The sequence below is a fragment of the Podarcis pityusensis genome, assembly GCF_964106645.2.
Source record: "Podarcis pityusensis genome assembly, contig: HAP1_SCAFFOLD_70, whole genome shotgun sequence".
NCBI classification, from domain to species: domain Eukaryota; kingdom Metazoa; phylum Chordata; class Lepidosauria; order Squamata; family Lacertidae; genus Podarcis; species Podarcis pityusensis.
Window position 1 is genome coordinate 88,285 of NW_028293322.1, and position 15,821 is coordinate 104,105.

The following is a 15,821-nucleotide window of genomic DNA, read 5'->3' on the forward strand; positions in this document are numbered from 1 at the left end:
AAGCAGGCTGGCTGAACCCTTCAGCTCAGTTCTGTTCTGGCCTGTGAATAAACAAGAGCTGTCTGAAGAATCATTGTGTCGTCTGATATGTTCACCCACAACTTAACAGAAAAGGTGAGCAAGAGATGACATCACAGAAGTTTTAAAAAATTATACATGGCACAGAGGTTGTGGCTACAGAATGGGGCTCATCCACCTGAGAAGGTAGCCCATCCTAAACCTCTGCTGCCTTGCAGAATATCTTCGGTAGAAGAAAAGGCTAAGATCTGGAGCTAAATCCCTAAGATGGTTGGATGATGCCTTGTACCCTTCCTTCCAGCAACTCCTGCAGCCAAGCTGGTGCCAAACATCTTGCTCTGCTTTCCTTTGGGTTACAATAGCCAGGCCATCTGGGAAGCCCAGGACCTCTATACACACTTGCCCAGGCCTGCAACCCAGGGAGGCCACTTCTGGTGCTGCTAAGACAGTAAAAACAATGCAGGAGGCGGCAGTTAGGAGCTACCAGTTTCTGCTGCCACAGCAGGTGCTGTGATTCTCCAGTAGTCTCCCCAGTGGCACACTCCATTGTCTCTCAGGAAGGCTGTCAACAATAATCCCTACGTTGAAGAACAGCTCCTACCAGAGCCTGAGGGTAGGTGGATACAGGGCAGAGAAGGAAACGGAGCGTTATTCCTATAATTGCAAAAATGGATGGATGGGGAGACAAACCTTTATCCTGAGATACTAGGTTGTGTGCTCCCTCCTGCCCAGTGTCTTGACAAATCTAAAAGGCTAATATTTATTGCATGCATTTGTCAGGTTTCTGCGGTAGACTGCTGCCCTCTGATGGCCACAGGCATAAATTATGACCTTGATCCTCTTTTAAAGCCAACCAAGTTTGTGGACTTTGTGGGAGCAAATTCCAGTTTAGCCATTTGTTTCTTTTTGTCTGTCTTGAGTCTTCCAACATTCTGCTTTGCCAGATATCCCTGAGTCCTAGTGTTAGAGAATAGGGAGAAAAACCTTTTCTCTTTCCATGTTCTCCTTGCCAATGCATAACTCCTGTTACGGCACCTCTTACTTCCCTTTTCTGAACAAATGCAGCAACCTTTCCTCCTAAGTGAGTCACTCTATCTAACTGTATTGGGAAACAAAGGAGGAGTTTGAAAAGGACGTGCTGAAAAGGTTTTCAGCAAATCCAAGAACACTTCTTTTAGTTTAGATTTTTTTTTAAAGATGGGAAAAGGCGTGTTCTTTGTCATTTTGCAAAATATACTTGCTATATACTTGCACACCCTGATCTTGATTTAAATTTAACTTCCTAGTTTCCAAAGGACTGAAGATTTTCTGCGCACTTGGGGTCAAAAGAAAGTAATTTGAAAGTTGAGACATCCCAAATTTGCTTGACAGAGCCAGGCAGGGGATGATGATAGGGTGTCCTGCCCCCAGCCCAACATAAATCCTGGCTACACCCATGTATAGCCAGGGGCGTAGCCAAGTTGCGGGGGCAGGGGAGGCAGCTGCCCCCCTAAATCAGTAAAAATAAATACAAAACAATACAAATCTGAGGTTCTGCCCCCTCTAACAAAAAAACCCTGGCTATGCCCATGTCCCCAAATGTGACCTTGTTGTTCTACTTTGCTTATTTGTTATGATTCTACGATTGACGGGCACTGCATAAGAAAGTCTGCGATTAAAAAGAAAAGAAAGAAAGACAGCCCCCTCATTCATTGGTTTATTCACTCTACTCTGCAAGTGGCTTGCCACGCCCCTGGTTTAACCGCGCTGCATACATTTCCCAGAAGGCTTTGAGGTAGGAGGAAGAGGAGGAACAACAGAGGAGTTCCTATGTGCCCAGCAAGAACTACATTTCCCAGCAACCCTTTGGGCTCCAGGCCGGAAGTGGGAATCCCCAGTACGGCTTCTCTTTCCATGAGTCGTGCGCGGAGGCGCTAGGAAGATGTTGGGCTTTAGAGGGCGAGGTGCGAGGCTCCTGGTCCGGTGGAGCAATGGATCCTCGGCACCACAGAGAGGTATTTCCCTTCTAGGTCCGCCTGGCCCAGCGCTTAGGCTGTGTGGATTTACTCGGGAGTAAGACCCAGGGCATCCAGTCGGGCTTGTTTCTGCGTGTTGCCCTGCGTCCTGTTCCCACGATCCGTTTTTCAACAGCGCACCCTCAGGTTGTTGTGTTTTTGAAGTGCTGTCCTAAAAAGGAAAAGGAAAAGAGGCGATAGGAGCACAGGGAGCTGCCTTGCACAGAGTCAGGCCATGTAGTTCAGTGTTGCCTACACTGGCTGGCAGCTGCTCCCCAGGATCTCAGAAAGGGGTCTTTTCCCAGCCCAACCTATGAGCCTCCTTCATGCAAAGCAAATGAGCTATGACCCTTCCCCGAAATACTTGGATTTGGAAACGTGTGTGCCTTGCACATTTGCTTTTATCGTGTTTTGTTTTTCTCTTGTATTTTTTATGCTGTGAACCGCCCCTGAGATCTGCGGTTGAAGGGCGGTATACTAATTTTTAAAATAATAATACTACGGTTGTCGGAAAGCTGCAGCTATTAATCGGATACGTGCTTCCCTGTTTACCCCACTGCTGTTTCCTTCTCTCCATTTTGCTGTGCTGTGTCTAATATTATATTGTAAGCTGCTTGGGGCAGGGGCTTGGCTAAAGTGCTATGCAGCTGCAGGTCAGCTGACGCCAACCCAGGACTCCCCACATCACTACCATTTTGCTCAGTATTTATCCAGAGGCCACTACCTCTGGCCCTGACCCCATGAGCCATCACTGCATAGACTTTTTCAGCAGGGGGCCGGTCCACTGTCCCTCAGACCTTGTGGGGGGCCCGCCTATATTTGGGGGGGGGGGGGATGAACGAATTCCTATGCCCCACAAATAACCCAGAGATGCATTTTAAATAAAAGCACACATTCTACTCATGTAAAAAGACCAGGCAGGCCCCACAAATAACCCAGAGATGCATTTTTTAAAAAAGGACACATCTACTCATGTAAAAACACACTGATTCCCGGACCGTCTGCGGGTCAGATTTAGAAGGTGATTGGGCCGTATCTGGCCCCCGGGCCTTAGTTTGCCTACCCATGGCATAGACCATATTATGCTAGGCGGGCAAATAATCTCCAGTACAAAGCATACTGTAGGGAAGGAGACATAGGCTCACCGGTAGAGCAACGTCGTTTGCTTGCAGAAGGTTCAATCCCCGGCATCTCCAACTAAGTCTGGCAAAGACACCCGTCTGAAGCCCTACCAGTCAGTGTAGGCAATAGCTGACATCCCTCTTTCTGGAGAGGCACACCTTGTAGAATTATAGTGCCTGCTGTGGCTGTAGGGATCGATATGGAGGAGAGGCAATAGTGTGGTACAGCAGTAAAACCGCTAGCACATTTGCAAAGCTAAGCAGGGTCCAGTATGGTTTCAAATTGGATGGGGGAATGCATGTTAAGATTCCTGTATTGTAGGGGTTGGACTAGAGGACCCTTGAGTTCCCTTCCAACTCTGTGATTCTAGGAATACTGAGCTAAATGGGCCAGTTGCCTGATGTTGCATAAGGCAGGTTCCTGTATTGCTGCCTCACCCGCCAATTAACTGCTAGAAAATCGTACTACTTCCTGCTCTTAAAAGTTCAGCTGTTTTGAATGCTGAAAGCAAGGTGGCCTCCAGTTTGTAGGCAACTCTCAGAAATTTGGGGAAGTTTGGGATAAAGTATACTGACTTTTTTTTTTAAAGGATGTTGGAATTGATGCTTTGGTGCATGTGCTTGGAAAATTCCTGGGGCTGAAAAGATTTAAGCTGTCATCTTATAGATGCTGTTTGGGAAGTACCGTATTTTTTGCTCTATAAGACTCACTTTTTCCCTCCTAAAAAGTAAGGGGAAATGTGTGTGCATCTTATGGAGCGAATGCAGGCTGCGCAGCTATCCCAGAAGCCAAAACAGCAAGAGGGATTGCTGCTTTCACTGCGTAGTGATCCCTCTTGCTGTTCTAGCTTCTGAGATTCAGAATATTTTTTCTTCTTCTTTTCCTCCTCCAAAAACTAGGTGCGTCTTGTGGTCTGGTGCCTCTTATAGAGCGAAAAATACGGTAAGTCCTACCTAACACAGTAGGACTTGCTTTCAAGGCAATGCGTGTAAGATTGCACCACTGGGCTTTTTTATGGGTTCCATGGAATGCTCTTAAACTGTTTGGAAATATAAGCAGAGGTTTAAAACTCCTTGTTCTATTCAGGTTTTGCTGCCACTGCTCCAGTGAAGTCATACGACGTAAGAAGAGTCGAAATAACACCACTGGAGCAAAGAAAACTCACTTTTGACACCCATAATCTAGTGCGTGATCTAGAGGCACACGGTGAGCAAAGGGCGTGATCAAACAACAGTGCAAATTGAACAATGGTGCTTAAACCGACAAGGATTCCTCAAATCAGTTTCCCTGAATGTCTAGCTTTCTGTGTGCAGGGATCTTTTGTGCATGAAGGCGCAATTGGTTTCACCAGCTGCTCCTTTTCTGCAGCCTGAATTGGTACAAACTTCTCAGTAGAAATTGAGCCACAGGCTCCAGCATGGAAGTCAGGTTTTGCCTCTACCCCAGATTTATCTGAAGGCAGGAATATTTGATCTAGAGCTGAGATGGGGGAGCCTTTTGCAGCTTGGGGGACACATTTTCATCTGGGAAGCCTTCAAGCCAACATGGCCAGTGTTCACATGAGAGATGTAGTACAATGCCCAGAGGACCACTGATTCCCCAACCTTTCCTTTAGGAAAAGTCCCCCTTTGACATGTTGCACTTTTATCTACCCTTGCAGGGTTTGGGAAAGAGCAAGCCGAAACCATTGTGGCGGCATTAACGTCCTTGTCCACTCTCAGCTTGGATACAGTCTACAAAGATATGGTGACCCAGGCTCAGCAGGTGAGAAGAGGTCTTTGCCCCATTCCCTGCCTTGGCACTGAGAAGATGTCAGGGAAGGCTCTGTAGGCAGACCTTGCTAGGGAAAAGGCGTTCTGCAAACAGGGAGCTGCAACAGAGAAGTCCCTCTCCCTTGTCATCATCACTCTCCAAGCCACTTGCAATATATATAGATGTAAAGGTAACGGGACCCCTGACCATTAGGTCCAGTCCTGACCGACTCTGGGGTTGCGGCGCTCATCTTGCTTCATTGGCCGAGGGAGCCGGCGTACAGCTTTGGGGTCATGTGTGCAGCATGACTAAGCCGCTTCTAGCGAACCAGAGCAGCGCAGGGAAACACCATTTACCTTCCCGCCGGAGCGGTACCTATTTATCTACTTGCACTTTGACGTGCTTTCGAACTGCTAGGTTGGCAGGAGCAGGGACCGAGCAATGGGAGCTCACCCCGTCGCGGGGATTCAAACCACCGACCTTCTGATCGGCAAGTCCTAGGCAAGTCCACAGCGCCACCCACGTCCTTGGATATAGATATGAATAAAATATAGTTTCTGGAAATCTTGCCTTCTTCCCAGTATAATAATAGGGGTTATAAAAGAAACAGATCAGCGTTCTCCCTTTATTGTTCAGATTTCGCTGATGCACTGGGCACACTTAAAGAAAAGCTTCCTAGGATCTGTCCAAATACATACATGGTAGAAGGATCTGGAAGTTTCCTTTTTGTTTGCAAACGCTTTTCTGTTTGTTTGCAAACTACTCCTAAGTGAACATGCCTTACTGGGTTCTGACACAGAGCAACAGTTTTGGAGGAAACTTCGCAAGAGCCCTGAACCAGGCGTGAATTCTAAAACATTGTTGTTCCACAAGCATGAATTTATTTCTCAACCCAAACTAGGAAGCCCTGTGGCCTGCAAGGTTGCAGTTCCAACAGTTCTGAAGCTTTTACCGGGATTTTTAAAAATTCATGACAGAAAAAGGAATGCCGTACTCGTTTTGGAATTGTTGTTATTTGAGGAGCAAAGGCCCAAAGCCAACAGTGAGACTTCTCTGTGCTTTTCCTTAGGGGGGGGGAAATGGAATATTTGCTAGAATTGAGAAGGCCACATTCGCACTATAAAGCTAAAGCGGTCATAGCATTTAAGCTGTCATGGCTTCCTTGAAATAATTCTGGGAGCTGTAGTTTGCAAGGATGCTGAGAGTTGTTTAGGAAACACCCTGTTCCCTCTTAGCTACAGTTCCCAGAGCTCCCTGTGAAGAGGGATTGATTGTTCAACCGCTCTGGGAACTGTAGCTCTGAGAGGAATAGGGGTCTGCTAGCAACTCTCAGCACCCTTACAGCTCCCAGAATTCTCTGGGGGAAGCCATGACTGTTCAAAGTAGTATCATGGTGCTTTACATGTGTGGCGTGACTGACCTAGAGCTTCCTGCTCCCTTCAAGTGCAGTGGTGCTGTGTATCATTCTGCGGCCTGCCTTTTGACACCCAGTAGTCTAGGCCTGAGGGACGCGGGTGGCGCTCTGGGTTAAACCACAGAGCCTAGGACTTGCCGATCAGAAGGTCAGCAGTTCGAGTCCCCGCAATGGGGTGAGCTCCCGTTGCTCGGTCCCTGCTCCTGCCAACCTAGCAGTTCGAAAGCACGTCAAAGTACAAGTAGATAAATAGGTACCACTCCGGCGGGAAGGTAAATGGTGTTTCCATGCGCTGCTCTGGTTCGCCAGAAGCGGCTTAGTCATGCTGGCCACATGACCCGCAAGCTGTACGCCGGCTCCCTCGACCAATGAAGCGAGATGAGAGCCGCAACCCCAGAGTCGGCCATGACTGGAATTAATGGTCAGGGGTCCCTTTACCCTTTTAGTCTAGGCCTGAGATTTAAAGTCCTGCTTTCAGTGCATATTTTCAGTGCATAGCTACAGACGTCTCCTTGGCAACCACTTCTGAAGGGTTTCCCAGTTTCTGGGGTAATTACATAGGTACGTGGGAAGCCGCCATGTCCTCAAGTCAGACCAATGGTCCCTCAAGCTCCATATTGTCTTACAGCAGGGGTAGCCAATGGGATGCCTTCCAGAGGTTGCTGGACTACAACTCCCATCATGCTTTTTATGCTCACAGAGGGTGATGGGAGTTGTAGCACAGCAAAGCCCTGGCCTCAAACGGAAACGCAGGCTGCCCACCCCCAAAGTTATAAACCGAGTTAATGGGTGATCTTTGCCGAGAAAACTCTGGGCAAAAGATCCCTACCCCTGAATTAAAATTTAATTTTCTACAAAAAGAATTGGAAATGTTTCAAAAAGCCTTGGGGCATCTGTGTAGGTCTTTTTTTTTCTATTTAGGAAATAACTCTGCAGCAGTTAATGGCTCATCTCGACTCCATCCGAAAAGACATGGTCATTCTTGAGAAGAGTGAGTTTGCCAACTTGAGAGCAGAGAATGAGGTAATTTCCTCCAATAAAGCAATTTGCTCTGTCACCCTTCCTTTCTCTTCATTTACTTAAGGCTGCTCATCTGCAAAGAAAATGCAGCAATTGGCCTTGTTGTGTTTTAGTAGCAACATTTAGTTCTTCAGAAATGACAAATAATACGGGAAGCCCACAACTTACATTCTGGGGGTCGTGCCTAAAGCCAAAATCGAATATAGTCAAAACCCAAAGGGTTTCAACCTTTCTGAGTCTACGGCTCCCTTGACCAACTACATTCTCTCTTTTTTTCTTTTTTCTGTTATAAACTTTTATTGGTTTTTCACAATTTTATACATTTTAACTTTAACCATTTCAAACGTTAAAATAAAAGGTTCCTTTGAACCTTCGGACCTCCTTCCCTCCCTCCACGGGTTCTATATTTAAGATTAAATTTTCTGCATCTTTCACCATTATCCATCTGTCTATCCATAGTTACCATCATGAATACCACATTACAAGTGTCATTACATCCCTGCCCATGATTTTAACTGTTTACAGTGGTCTTTTAAATAAAATTACCGTATTTTTCGCCCCATAGGACGCGCTTTTTCCCCTCCAAAAATGAAGGGGAAATGTGTGTGCGTCCTATGGGGCGAATGCAGGCTTTCGCTGAAGCCTGGAGAGCGAGAGGCATCGGTGCGCACCGACCCCTCTCGCTCTCCAAGCTTCAGGAAGCTATCCGCAAGCCTTGCAAGCCCGGCGGGAGTTCCCGCGGGCTCACAAGGCTTGCGGGCAGCAGCCTGCAGCCCCGGCGAGTGTCCGCAAGCCTTGCACGCCCAGCAGGAGGTCCCGCCGAGCGCGCGAGGCTTGGGGCGGCAGCCTGCAGCGGAGGGGGGGATTAATTTTTTTTATTCATTTCCCCCCCCCAAAAAAAAAACCGAGGTACGTCCTATGGGCCGGTGCGCCCTATAGGACGAAAAATACGGTACTCCAGTCTTTTAAAAATACTTGATCTTCCTGGTTTCGAATCTTCCCCGTCAGTTTCGCCATCTCTGCATACTCCATCAGTTTCATCTGCCGTTCTTCTTTTGTTGCTGCTTCTCCTTTCATCTCTGGGCCAGCTACATTCTTGCTTTGGCACCCCTGTGGGGCTCAGGAGCCCAGTAACGTCACCCCTTGCCTGCAGAGCTGGCAGCCTCTCACCCTTTTTTGGACACCCTCCCTTGGGGAGTGTTCCCTCAGCCTCCTCTCCTCTCCCTTCTCCTTGTGAGTCCTCTGGGCAGCTGCTGCCGCAACCCCTGGTCACTGAGCTGCCCTCCCCCCTCCCATAATAATAATAATAATAATAATAATAATAATAATAATAATTTATTTATACCTCGCCCATCTGGCTGAGTTTCCCCAGCCACTCTGGGCGGCTCCCAATCGAGTGTTAAAAACAATACAGCATTAAATATGAAAAACTTCCCTAAACAGGGCTGCCTTCAGATGTCTTTTAAAGATAAGATAGCTGCTTATTTCCTTCACATCTGAAGGGAGGGCGTTCCACAGGGCAGGCACCACTACCGAGAAGGCCCTCTGTTTGGTTCTCTGTAACTTGGCTTCTCGCAATGAGGGAACCACCAGAAGGCCCTCGGCACTGGATCTCAGTGTCCGGGCTGAACAATGGGGGTGGAGACGCTCCTTCAGGTATACAGGACCGAGGCCTCTCCACCAAAGGGAGGTGCCTCTTCACACTGCCCCCCAGGGGCCTGCTGTTGTCCATTCCCAACAGCAAGGGCTGGCGGACTGGCAACCAGCACCCCCTGACCAGCCCCAGAGGCACCATTCGCCTGGACAGCTTGTAGCCAGGGCTGGTGCAACAAACAGCCATACAAGGCTTTGGGAGGCAGAGATGTGAGAGGGCATCAGAGGAGGGAGGGAAGGAAAGAGGGACAGAGGCCAGTGTTGCCCGCGGCACCCTAGGGTGCCACGGCACACTGGTTAAAATCCACTGGTCAAAATCCATTTGGTTCAATGGCAGGTGGGATTGCCAAAGTCATTTTCCCCAGAAATCCACCTACTTTCCGACTCTTTTAAATTGGTTACGGTTGGGTTTTTTTGCCATACACATAAAGCTGAATGTGCACAAGTTAAATTGGGGGTTCCTGTATAGCAAAAGAGGTGTTATAAAATGCAAGCTCTCCTTTTGCAGTGACAGTTTTACAGATCCTTTTGCAAGTTACACTCTTCTTGGTGAAGGGACTGGTCTTATGCTTTTATGGTGTTCCGGGTTAAACCATAGAGCCTAGGGCTTGCCGATCAAAAGGTCGGCGGTTTGAATCCCCGTGACGGGGTGAGCTCCCGTTTCTTGGTCCCTGCTCCTGCCAACATAGCAGTTTGAAAGCACATCAAAGTGCAAGTAGATAAATAGGTACCGCTCTGGCAGGAAGGTAAACGGCGTTTCCATGTGCTGCTCTGGTTCGCCAGAAGCGGCTCAGTCATGCTGGACACATGATCTGGAAGCTCCCTCGGCCAGTAAAGCGAGATGAGCGCCACAACCCCAGAGTCGGTCACTACTGGACCTAATGGTCAGGGGTCCCTTTACCTTTAATAAGATGCATGGTTCGTCATTTTCTGGTGTTTTAATCAAACCCTTCTCTAAATCAGTTTTACCCTTTGGACGCTACCCCATATTCTTACGGTCACAAGAAGCCAGCCATTCCTATATATACACTGTCATGGGAGTTAATTCCAATGAATTGCTTATGAGTTTTGCCTTTATGCTTTCATAATTTGATGTCTTCCACGCAACATGGAAAGTTGTTGCCAAATCTTCACACACACACCCCATTGCTATAAGCATTTTACTTTTCATTTTTCTTAATTAAGCATCTCCTGACCTGGGTTGTTTTCCTCTCCCTCCCCCCACCCCAATCTTTCTTGATACCCAGAAAATGAAGATTGAATTGGATCAAGTTAAACAGCAGCTAATGGTAAGTGGGCAAGCTTCCGGAGTGGGAGGGAGGATAATAGGCCATTTCTGAGGACAACTTCTTTTTAAGGGTACTTTTTGGTGTCTTTCCTTTTAAGAATGAAACCAGCCATATCCGAGCTGAAAACAAGCTGGACATAAACTTGGAGCGAAGCAGAGTGACCGACATGGTGGGCAATTATTTTCATTATTGCACCCCTTCCTTCTTGGCTCCAGCTTTTCTGAGAATTGACAATTTCATATATTGCTCTTTTTCTTTTTAAAACGTTCCAGTTCACAGATCAGGAGAAAAAGCTCATGGAAGCCACAACAGAGTTTCATAAAAAGGCAAGTCTTTGAGGGGTCTCTCTCTCTCTCTCTCTCTCTCTCTGTGTGTGTGTGTGTGTGTGTGTGTTTACACTTAAATTGTGCCACCTCAGCATAATTCCGGCATCAAAAGCTTGCATACCATTCGCTGAGCCCTCTAAAAACCAGCCTGTATGTAACCTTGGAGCCAGTGAAGGCTGGACCATTAGGACAAAGAAACCACTGCCCCACCCATCTCAATGTGCCCACACCCAGGACCCACTTTCCTGCTTTCTTACTCACATCCAGCCCAGAGGGTGGTCCTCACTGTCGGTTTCCTCCGCCTTAAGTCTCAGTGTCGCCCTTGAAGAACTCAGCAGGGAGGAGGATGTGGGGGGAGACAGAAGTTGGGTACCACCTGCTTCCGACCCGACCTCCCTGCCTTACACCAATAATAATAATAATAATAATAGTAATATTTTTTTATTTATAACCTGCCCTTCCCGGTTCAAAAACCGGGCTCAGGGTGGCTAACAACAAATTTAAAACACTTAATTATAAAAGCAGCATAAAATACAGTATAAAAACATGAATAACAATAAAAATCAAAAATCAAGCATTAGATAATCCCCAGGGCTAGCTGGCTGAATTGGTCCTAACTTAGGCCAGCGAGGAGGCCTGGGGAGAATTAGCTGTGGGGTCTCAGAGCGGGTGATCTTCATAAAAGGGGAGGGGAAGGGAAATAAAAGATCAGGCTGAATTCAAATTAAAGGCCAGGTGGAATAGCTCTGTCTTACAGGCCCGATGGAAGGAGGTTAAATCCTGAAGGGCCCTAGTCTCATGGGACAGAGCATTCCACCAGGTCGGAGCCATCACTGAAAAGGCCCTAGCCCTGGTGCAGCTGCATTTTTGGAGCTCCTGAGACAACTTTTTATTTTCTGAAAGCAGTTGCATGGGGGCAGTTTGCACCAGGGCGAGCACAGCCCAAAAGGGTAAAGGCCTGCCATGTTTTGTTTTGTTTTAATATATTTAAAAGACAGATAGGATAAAAGTGGTTTTTTTGCCTGGCCCGAAAAGGATAATAAACATTGGCACCAGGTGGGTTTCGCAGGAGAAGGAATTGTACAAATGGGGCCAACACTGAAAAGGTTTTCTATCTCTCTCTCTGGCCTTATCTCCAATGGAAAGCATCGCTTGCCTTGTTCCCTTCTAGGATTCGAGCACCAACAGTTCCGTTACGGAAGTCAGCAATAAAATCGATGCCGAGATTGCAGCCCTGAAAACACTCATGGAATCGAACAAGCTAGAAACGATACGTTATTTGGCAGGTATGTGGCTGGGCTGTTGAAAAATCACGTTCCAGAAGAGTAAAACGTATAAAGCCAGGATGCCTAAAAGCCTTGTCCCACCCTTTATGCACCCAGCCCAACACAGTTATTTTCTTAGGAGGCCTATCTTGCATGATGTAGGAACCGGGCCTTTCTTGTGGTGGCCCCTGCCTTTGGAGCTGCCTCCCATTACACCTCAGACAGGCACCTTCTCTGCTGCCTTTTTGGCACCCACTGAAGATCTTTTAGGTGGAGATCTTTGTCCCGGTCTCTATTGGGTTTGAAATTGCTTTTAACATACAAAATGTTCTTTTAATTGTTTTTTTGTAAATGGAGTTGCTTTTCTTGTTGGTGTTTTTGCAGTGAAAGCACTTAGCTGTGATTCCTGCATTGCAGGGGGTTGGACTAAATGGCCCTTGGGTGTCCCTTCCAGCTCTGCAGTTCCATGATTCTATTATTTTGCTTTCTGGGAAGCCAGCCAGCTACCTGTAGCCACTTGGAGCCTCTGCTTAAATCACTATGGAGGTTTCGAGATTCCTTTTTAAAGTTTTAAGCGGTGTTTACATTCAGTTAATCAATTAATTAATAGGAGATGTTGCGAGGAGTCGGACTATGAACCATTTACAGTTGAACCTCGGTTTTCGAACGTCTCAGAAGTTTAATGTTTCGGCTTTCTAACGTCGAAAACCCGGAAGTAACTGCTTCGGTTTTTGAACTCTCTTTGGAAGCCGAACGTGCCACACGGCTTCCGTATTGAGTTTTCCGTAAGCAAATGCTTCCGGAAATGCCTGCTTCGATTTTCAAATATTTTGGAAGTCGAACGGTCTTCCAGAACGGATTACAGTGGTACCTCGGGTTACAAACACTTCTGGTTACAGACTCCACTAACCCGGAAGTAGTACCTCAGGTTAAGAACTTTACCTCAGGATGAGAACAGAAATCATGCATTGGTGGCAGCAGCGGCAAGCCCCATTAGCTAAAGTGGTACCTCAGGTTAAGAACAGTTTCAGGTTAAGAATGGACCTCCGGAACGAATTAAGTTCTTAACCTGAGGCACCACTGTATGTCAAAAACGGAGGCTCCACTGTAATATTTTGGTGAGTAGCAAAAAACAGCAACTTGTGCATAGCTTAAAACCCTTTTGAGATGCTTGGCACAAACTTACTCTTTTCTTTTTCTCTGTGTGTGGCTTTTTGTATTTATTTACAGCCTCTGTATTCACTTGTCTTGCCATCGCCCTGGGATTCTACAGATTCTGGAAATGAAAAAGCCAGCCTCCGGGAACAAGGGACAGAACAAGCGCTTTTCTGATTTGAATCGACACCATGCTTGGATGACACATCTCTGGCAGACTCTTTCAAAGCCTTTTGTGTTGGGTATTGGTTTTTAAACACATAACCGGGGTGGGGGGGAGTGTTTTCTACAGGCACAGCAGTCTGAGCAAAACCTGACCTAGTTTGCATCTCTCAGGGCTGGTTTGGTGCTCCCACATACTCAAAGCCAAAAGATCTATGGGTGGGACATTTTTTTATAAAAAAAAGAAAACCAAAAAAGAAGACGCTTATTTGATGGAGAGATTGCTATGCCCATTGTCATCATTATGTATGTTTTTCTGACACCCTCCCAGGTGGAAGGACTATAGCTCAGCGGTAGAGATTCTGCTTTGCATGCAGAAGGTTCCAGGTTCAATCCCCGACAGTTAGGGCTAGAAAAAGCTCCCCTGCCTGTAACTTTGAACAGCCACTGCCGGTCAGTGTGGGCAGTATTGGGCTACGGGGCCCAAACAGTCTGACTCAGTAGGTATAGCTTTCTGTGTTCCTAGGAGGTGGATCCCGCTAGTTCCTCTTGGCCTGAGCAGTAGAGAAATGATCTTGCAACCCAATTTGATGGGGAACCTACTGTCAGCAAAAATATTGGTGTGGTGTGAAGTTAACTCTTCATTCAAAGAAACCAGTGATGCTAGTGATGCTAGCAACTCTTCCCAGTAGCAACTCAATGAGGCAGTTGCGAGGACTAAAGGTCCCCACAGCTGCCTATGTCCCCTTCGCTCCTGGGTTTTTTCCCAAGCAACTGGAAATGGTGTCTGCGCACAACCAATCTCTCCTCTTTTCATTTCTCTGTGTGTTCTGGGAGACCAGGGGAGAGGGGATCTGGTCATAGCAGGAGGGGAAACCCCCCTGGATTCTTCAGCAGCCTGCCTCATCTCTGCCTCCTGCCCTCAGTCCTCTCCAACCTCTGCTTCGGCCTCTGAGCCCGGACTGCTCTCTGCCACAGCCTCTTCCTGCTCACTAAAGCCTGTGCCCCTTCAGCTTCCAACATTTGACACTCCCTCCAGGCCTTGCACTGCCTTCCCAAAGCCAAGTAAGCGAGGCGCTGGGCCAGGGGTCGGCAACCTAAGGTCCATGGGCCACAGTCAGCCCATGGGGGTCGTTTAACCGGCCCATGGATCCCTGCCGCCCTCTCGGTCGGCTCCCGTGCACCGCGCTGAACCGGTGCGGAGCAGAGCAGGGACTGCCTTCTGTGCCGCTGGCCGGCTTCCCATTGGCTGCAGGAAGGTCCTGCAGCCAATGGGAAGCTGCGCACACCAGAAGGAGCGCCAGAAATAGCATTTACGCACTCCAGCCCACCGCAGCGTCTGCGGGACTGTGAACTGGCCCAAGCCACAAAAACTGCCAACCCCTGCACTGGACTTTGGAAAGGAGGCTCACGGGCTCTGACGGGCAGCTAGAGTCTTCCCACCTCCTTCCCAAAGCCTAGCTTTCAGTTTCTCATTTTGGATGTCGGAGGAGCGGGCCTGTATAAAGCTTTACTTTTTCTTCTAAATAACGGAAAAAATAAATGCATACTCAACCGCAAGACATTGACTATTGCATTTTTTAGCTCTATAAAACTCTCTCAGGCTGCATTTCCCCCTGTGGAATGCTTGAAACCTTGTTGTGCTTTTGGTGTTAAACACCTCAAATTTATTGAGTGGTGCTCTCAAGAGACCACAGCTGGGATCACTTCCTGGCTAGAATTCTGCCAGCACTGAATGCTTGCATTTTGCAGTTATTTTTTAAAGTCCTTTACTGCTGGTGTGGGCTGGTGCATCCATAACTGTAAGTCAAAGGTTGGTGCAATGCAAATAGCAGCTTTGGGGGGGGCATATGGGAGCTTCTAACTGCAGCTCTTGTGTTTTGGGGGAGGAAACCTATTCTTTCCTAATACTGGGGTTGAATTATCATCCTAGGCCACACCAATGCGTACTTAGAAGTGGGCTACACACACACAGCTTTGTACAAGAGCTTCAGGTGAGGCTGAGAACCATGTAGCCCTCCAGTTCTTGCTGGACTGCAACTCCCCATCCCCCCCCCCCCCATCTGTTGACCATGCTGGCTGGAGCTAATGGGAACTGGAGTTCAGGAAAGTTCATCTGGAGGGCCACAGGTTCCCCATCCCAATGTAAGTGTGTGCCTACCATGCAAGCATAGACTTGAATGTGTGCAAGGTGTGGAAGGGAGTCTTATGCTTAGCACCCTTGTCACATTCATTGGCTCTTGCTGGACTGCAACTCCCATCAGCGCTAGCCAGCATGGCCAATGCTCTGGGAGGATACAAGTTGGGAGTCCATCAACATCCAGGTTCCCCATCCCTGATACAATGGTTCAGAAGAGCTGCATACATTTTGGGGGCTCTCTTGTGGGGGCATAGAGTCTTTGCAGGCTGTCTTGTTGAACTGCGATTCAAACATTTACCACTGCCAATGTCTGCTTTATTCAGCGATAGGCTACCATTGATAACAGTTAACTGGAACTCCAGCAGTTGCAGGATGTGATGGGTACATTTCTTAACGATCTCAGTCTGTTTAGCTGGCTTTATTGTGCATGCTATTACTGTGCATAACACTGAACCGCTTTCTGTGGTTGAGAGCCACTTTAGGAATCTTGGCTGAGAAATAAGGTAGATAT

General features: G+C 47.6%; 1 protein-coding gene across 1 annotated transcript; it reads left to right on the forward strand.

Annotated features, from left to right (window-relative positions):
• The first annotated feature begins 1,876 nt into the window (after positions 1-1,876).
• CCDC90B (coiled-coil domain containing 90B) lies at positions 1,877-14,730 on the forward strand. The gene is made up of 9 exons (XM_081024405.1): positions 1,877-2,012; positions 4,221-4,340; positions 4,795-4,898; positions 7,222-7,323; positions 10,221-10,262; positions 10,360-10,431; positions 10,535-10,588; positions 11,760-11,874; positions 13,084-14,730. Exons 1-9 carry the CDS (start codon positions 1,940-1,942, stop codon positions 13,137-13,139), a joined length of 738 nt encoding a protein of 245 aa, XP_080880531.1. The 5' UTR covers positions 1,877-1,939; the 3' UTR covers positions 13,140-14,730.
• The last annotated feature ends 1,091 nt before the right edge of the window (positions 14,731-15,821 follow it).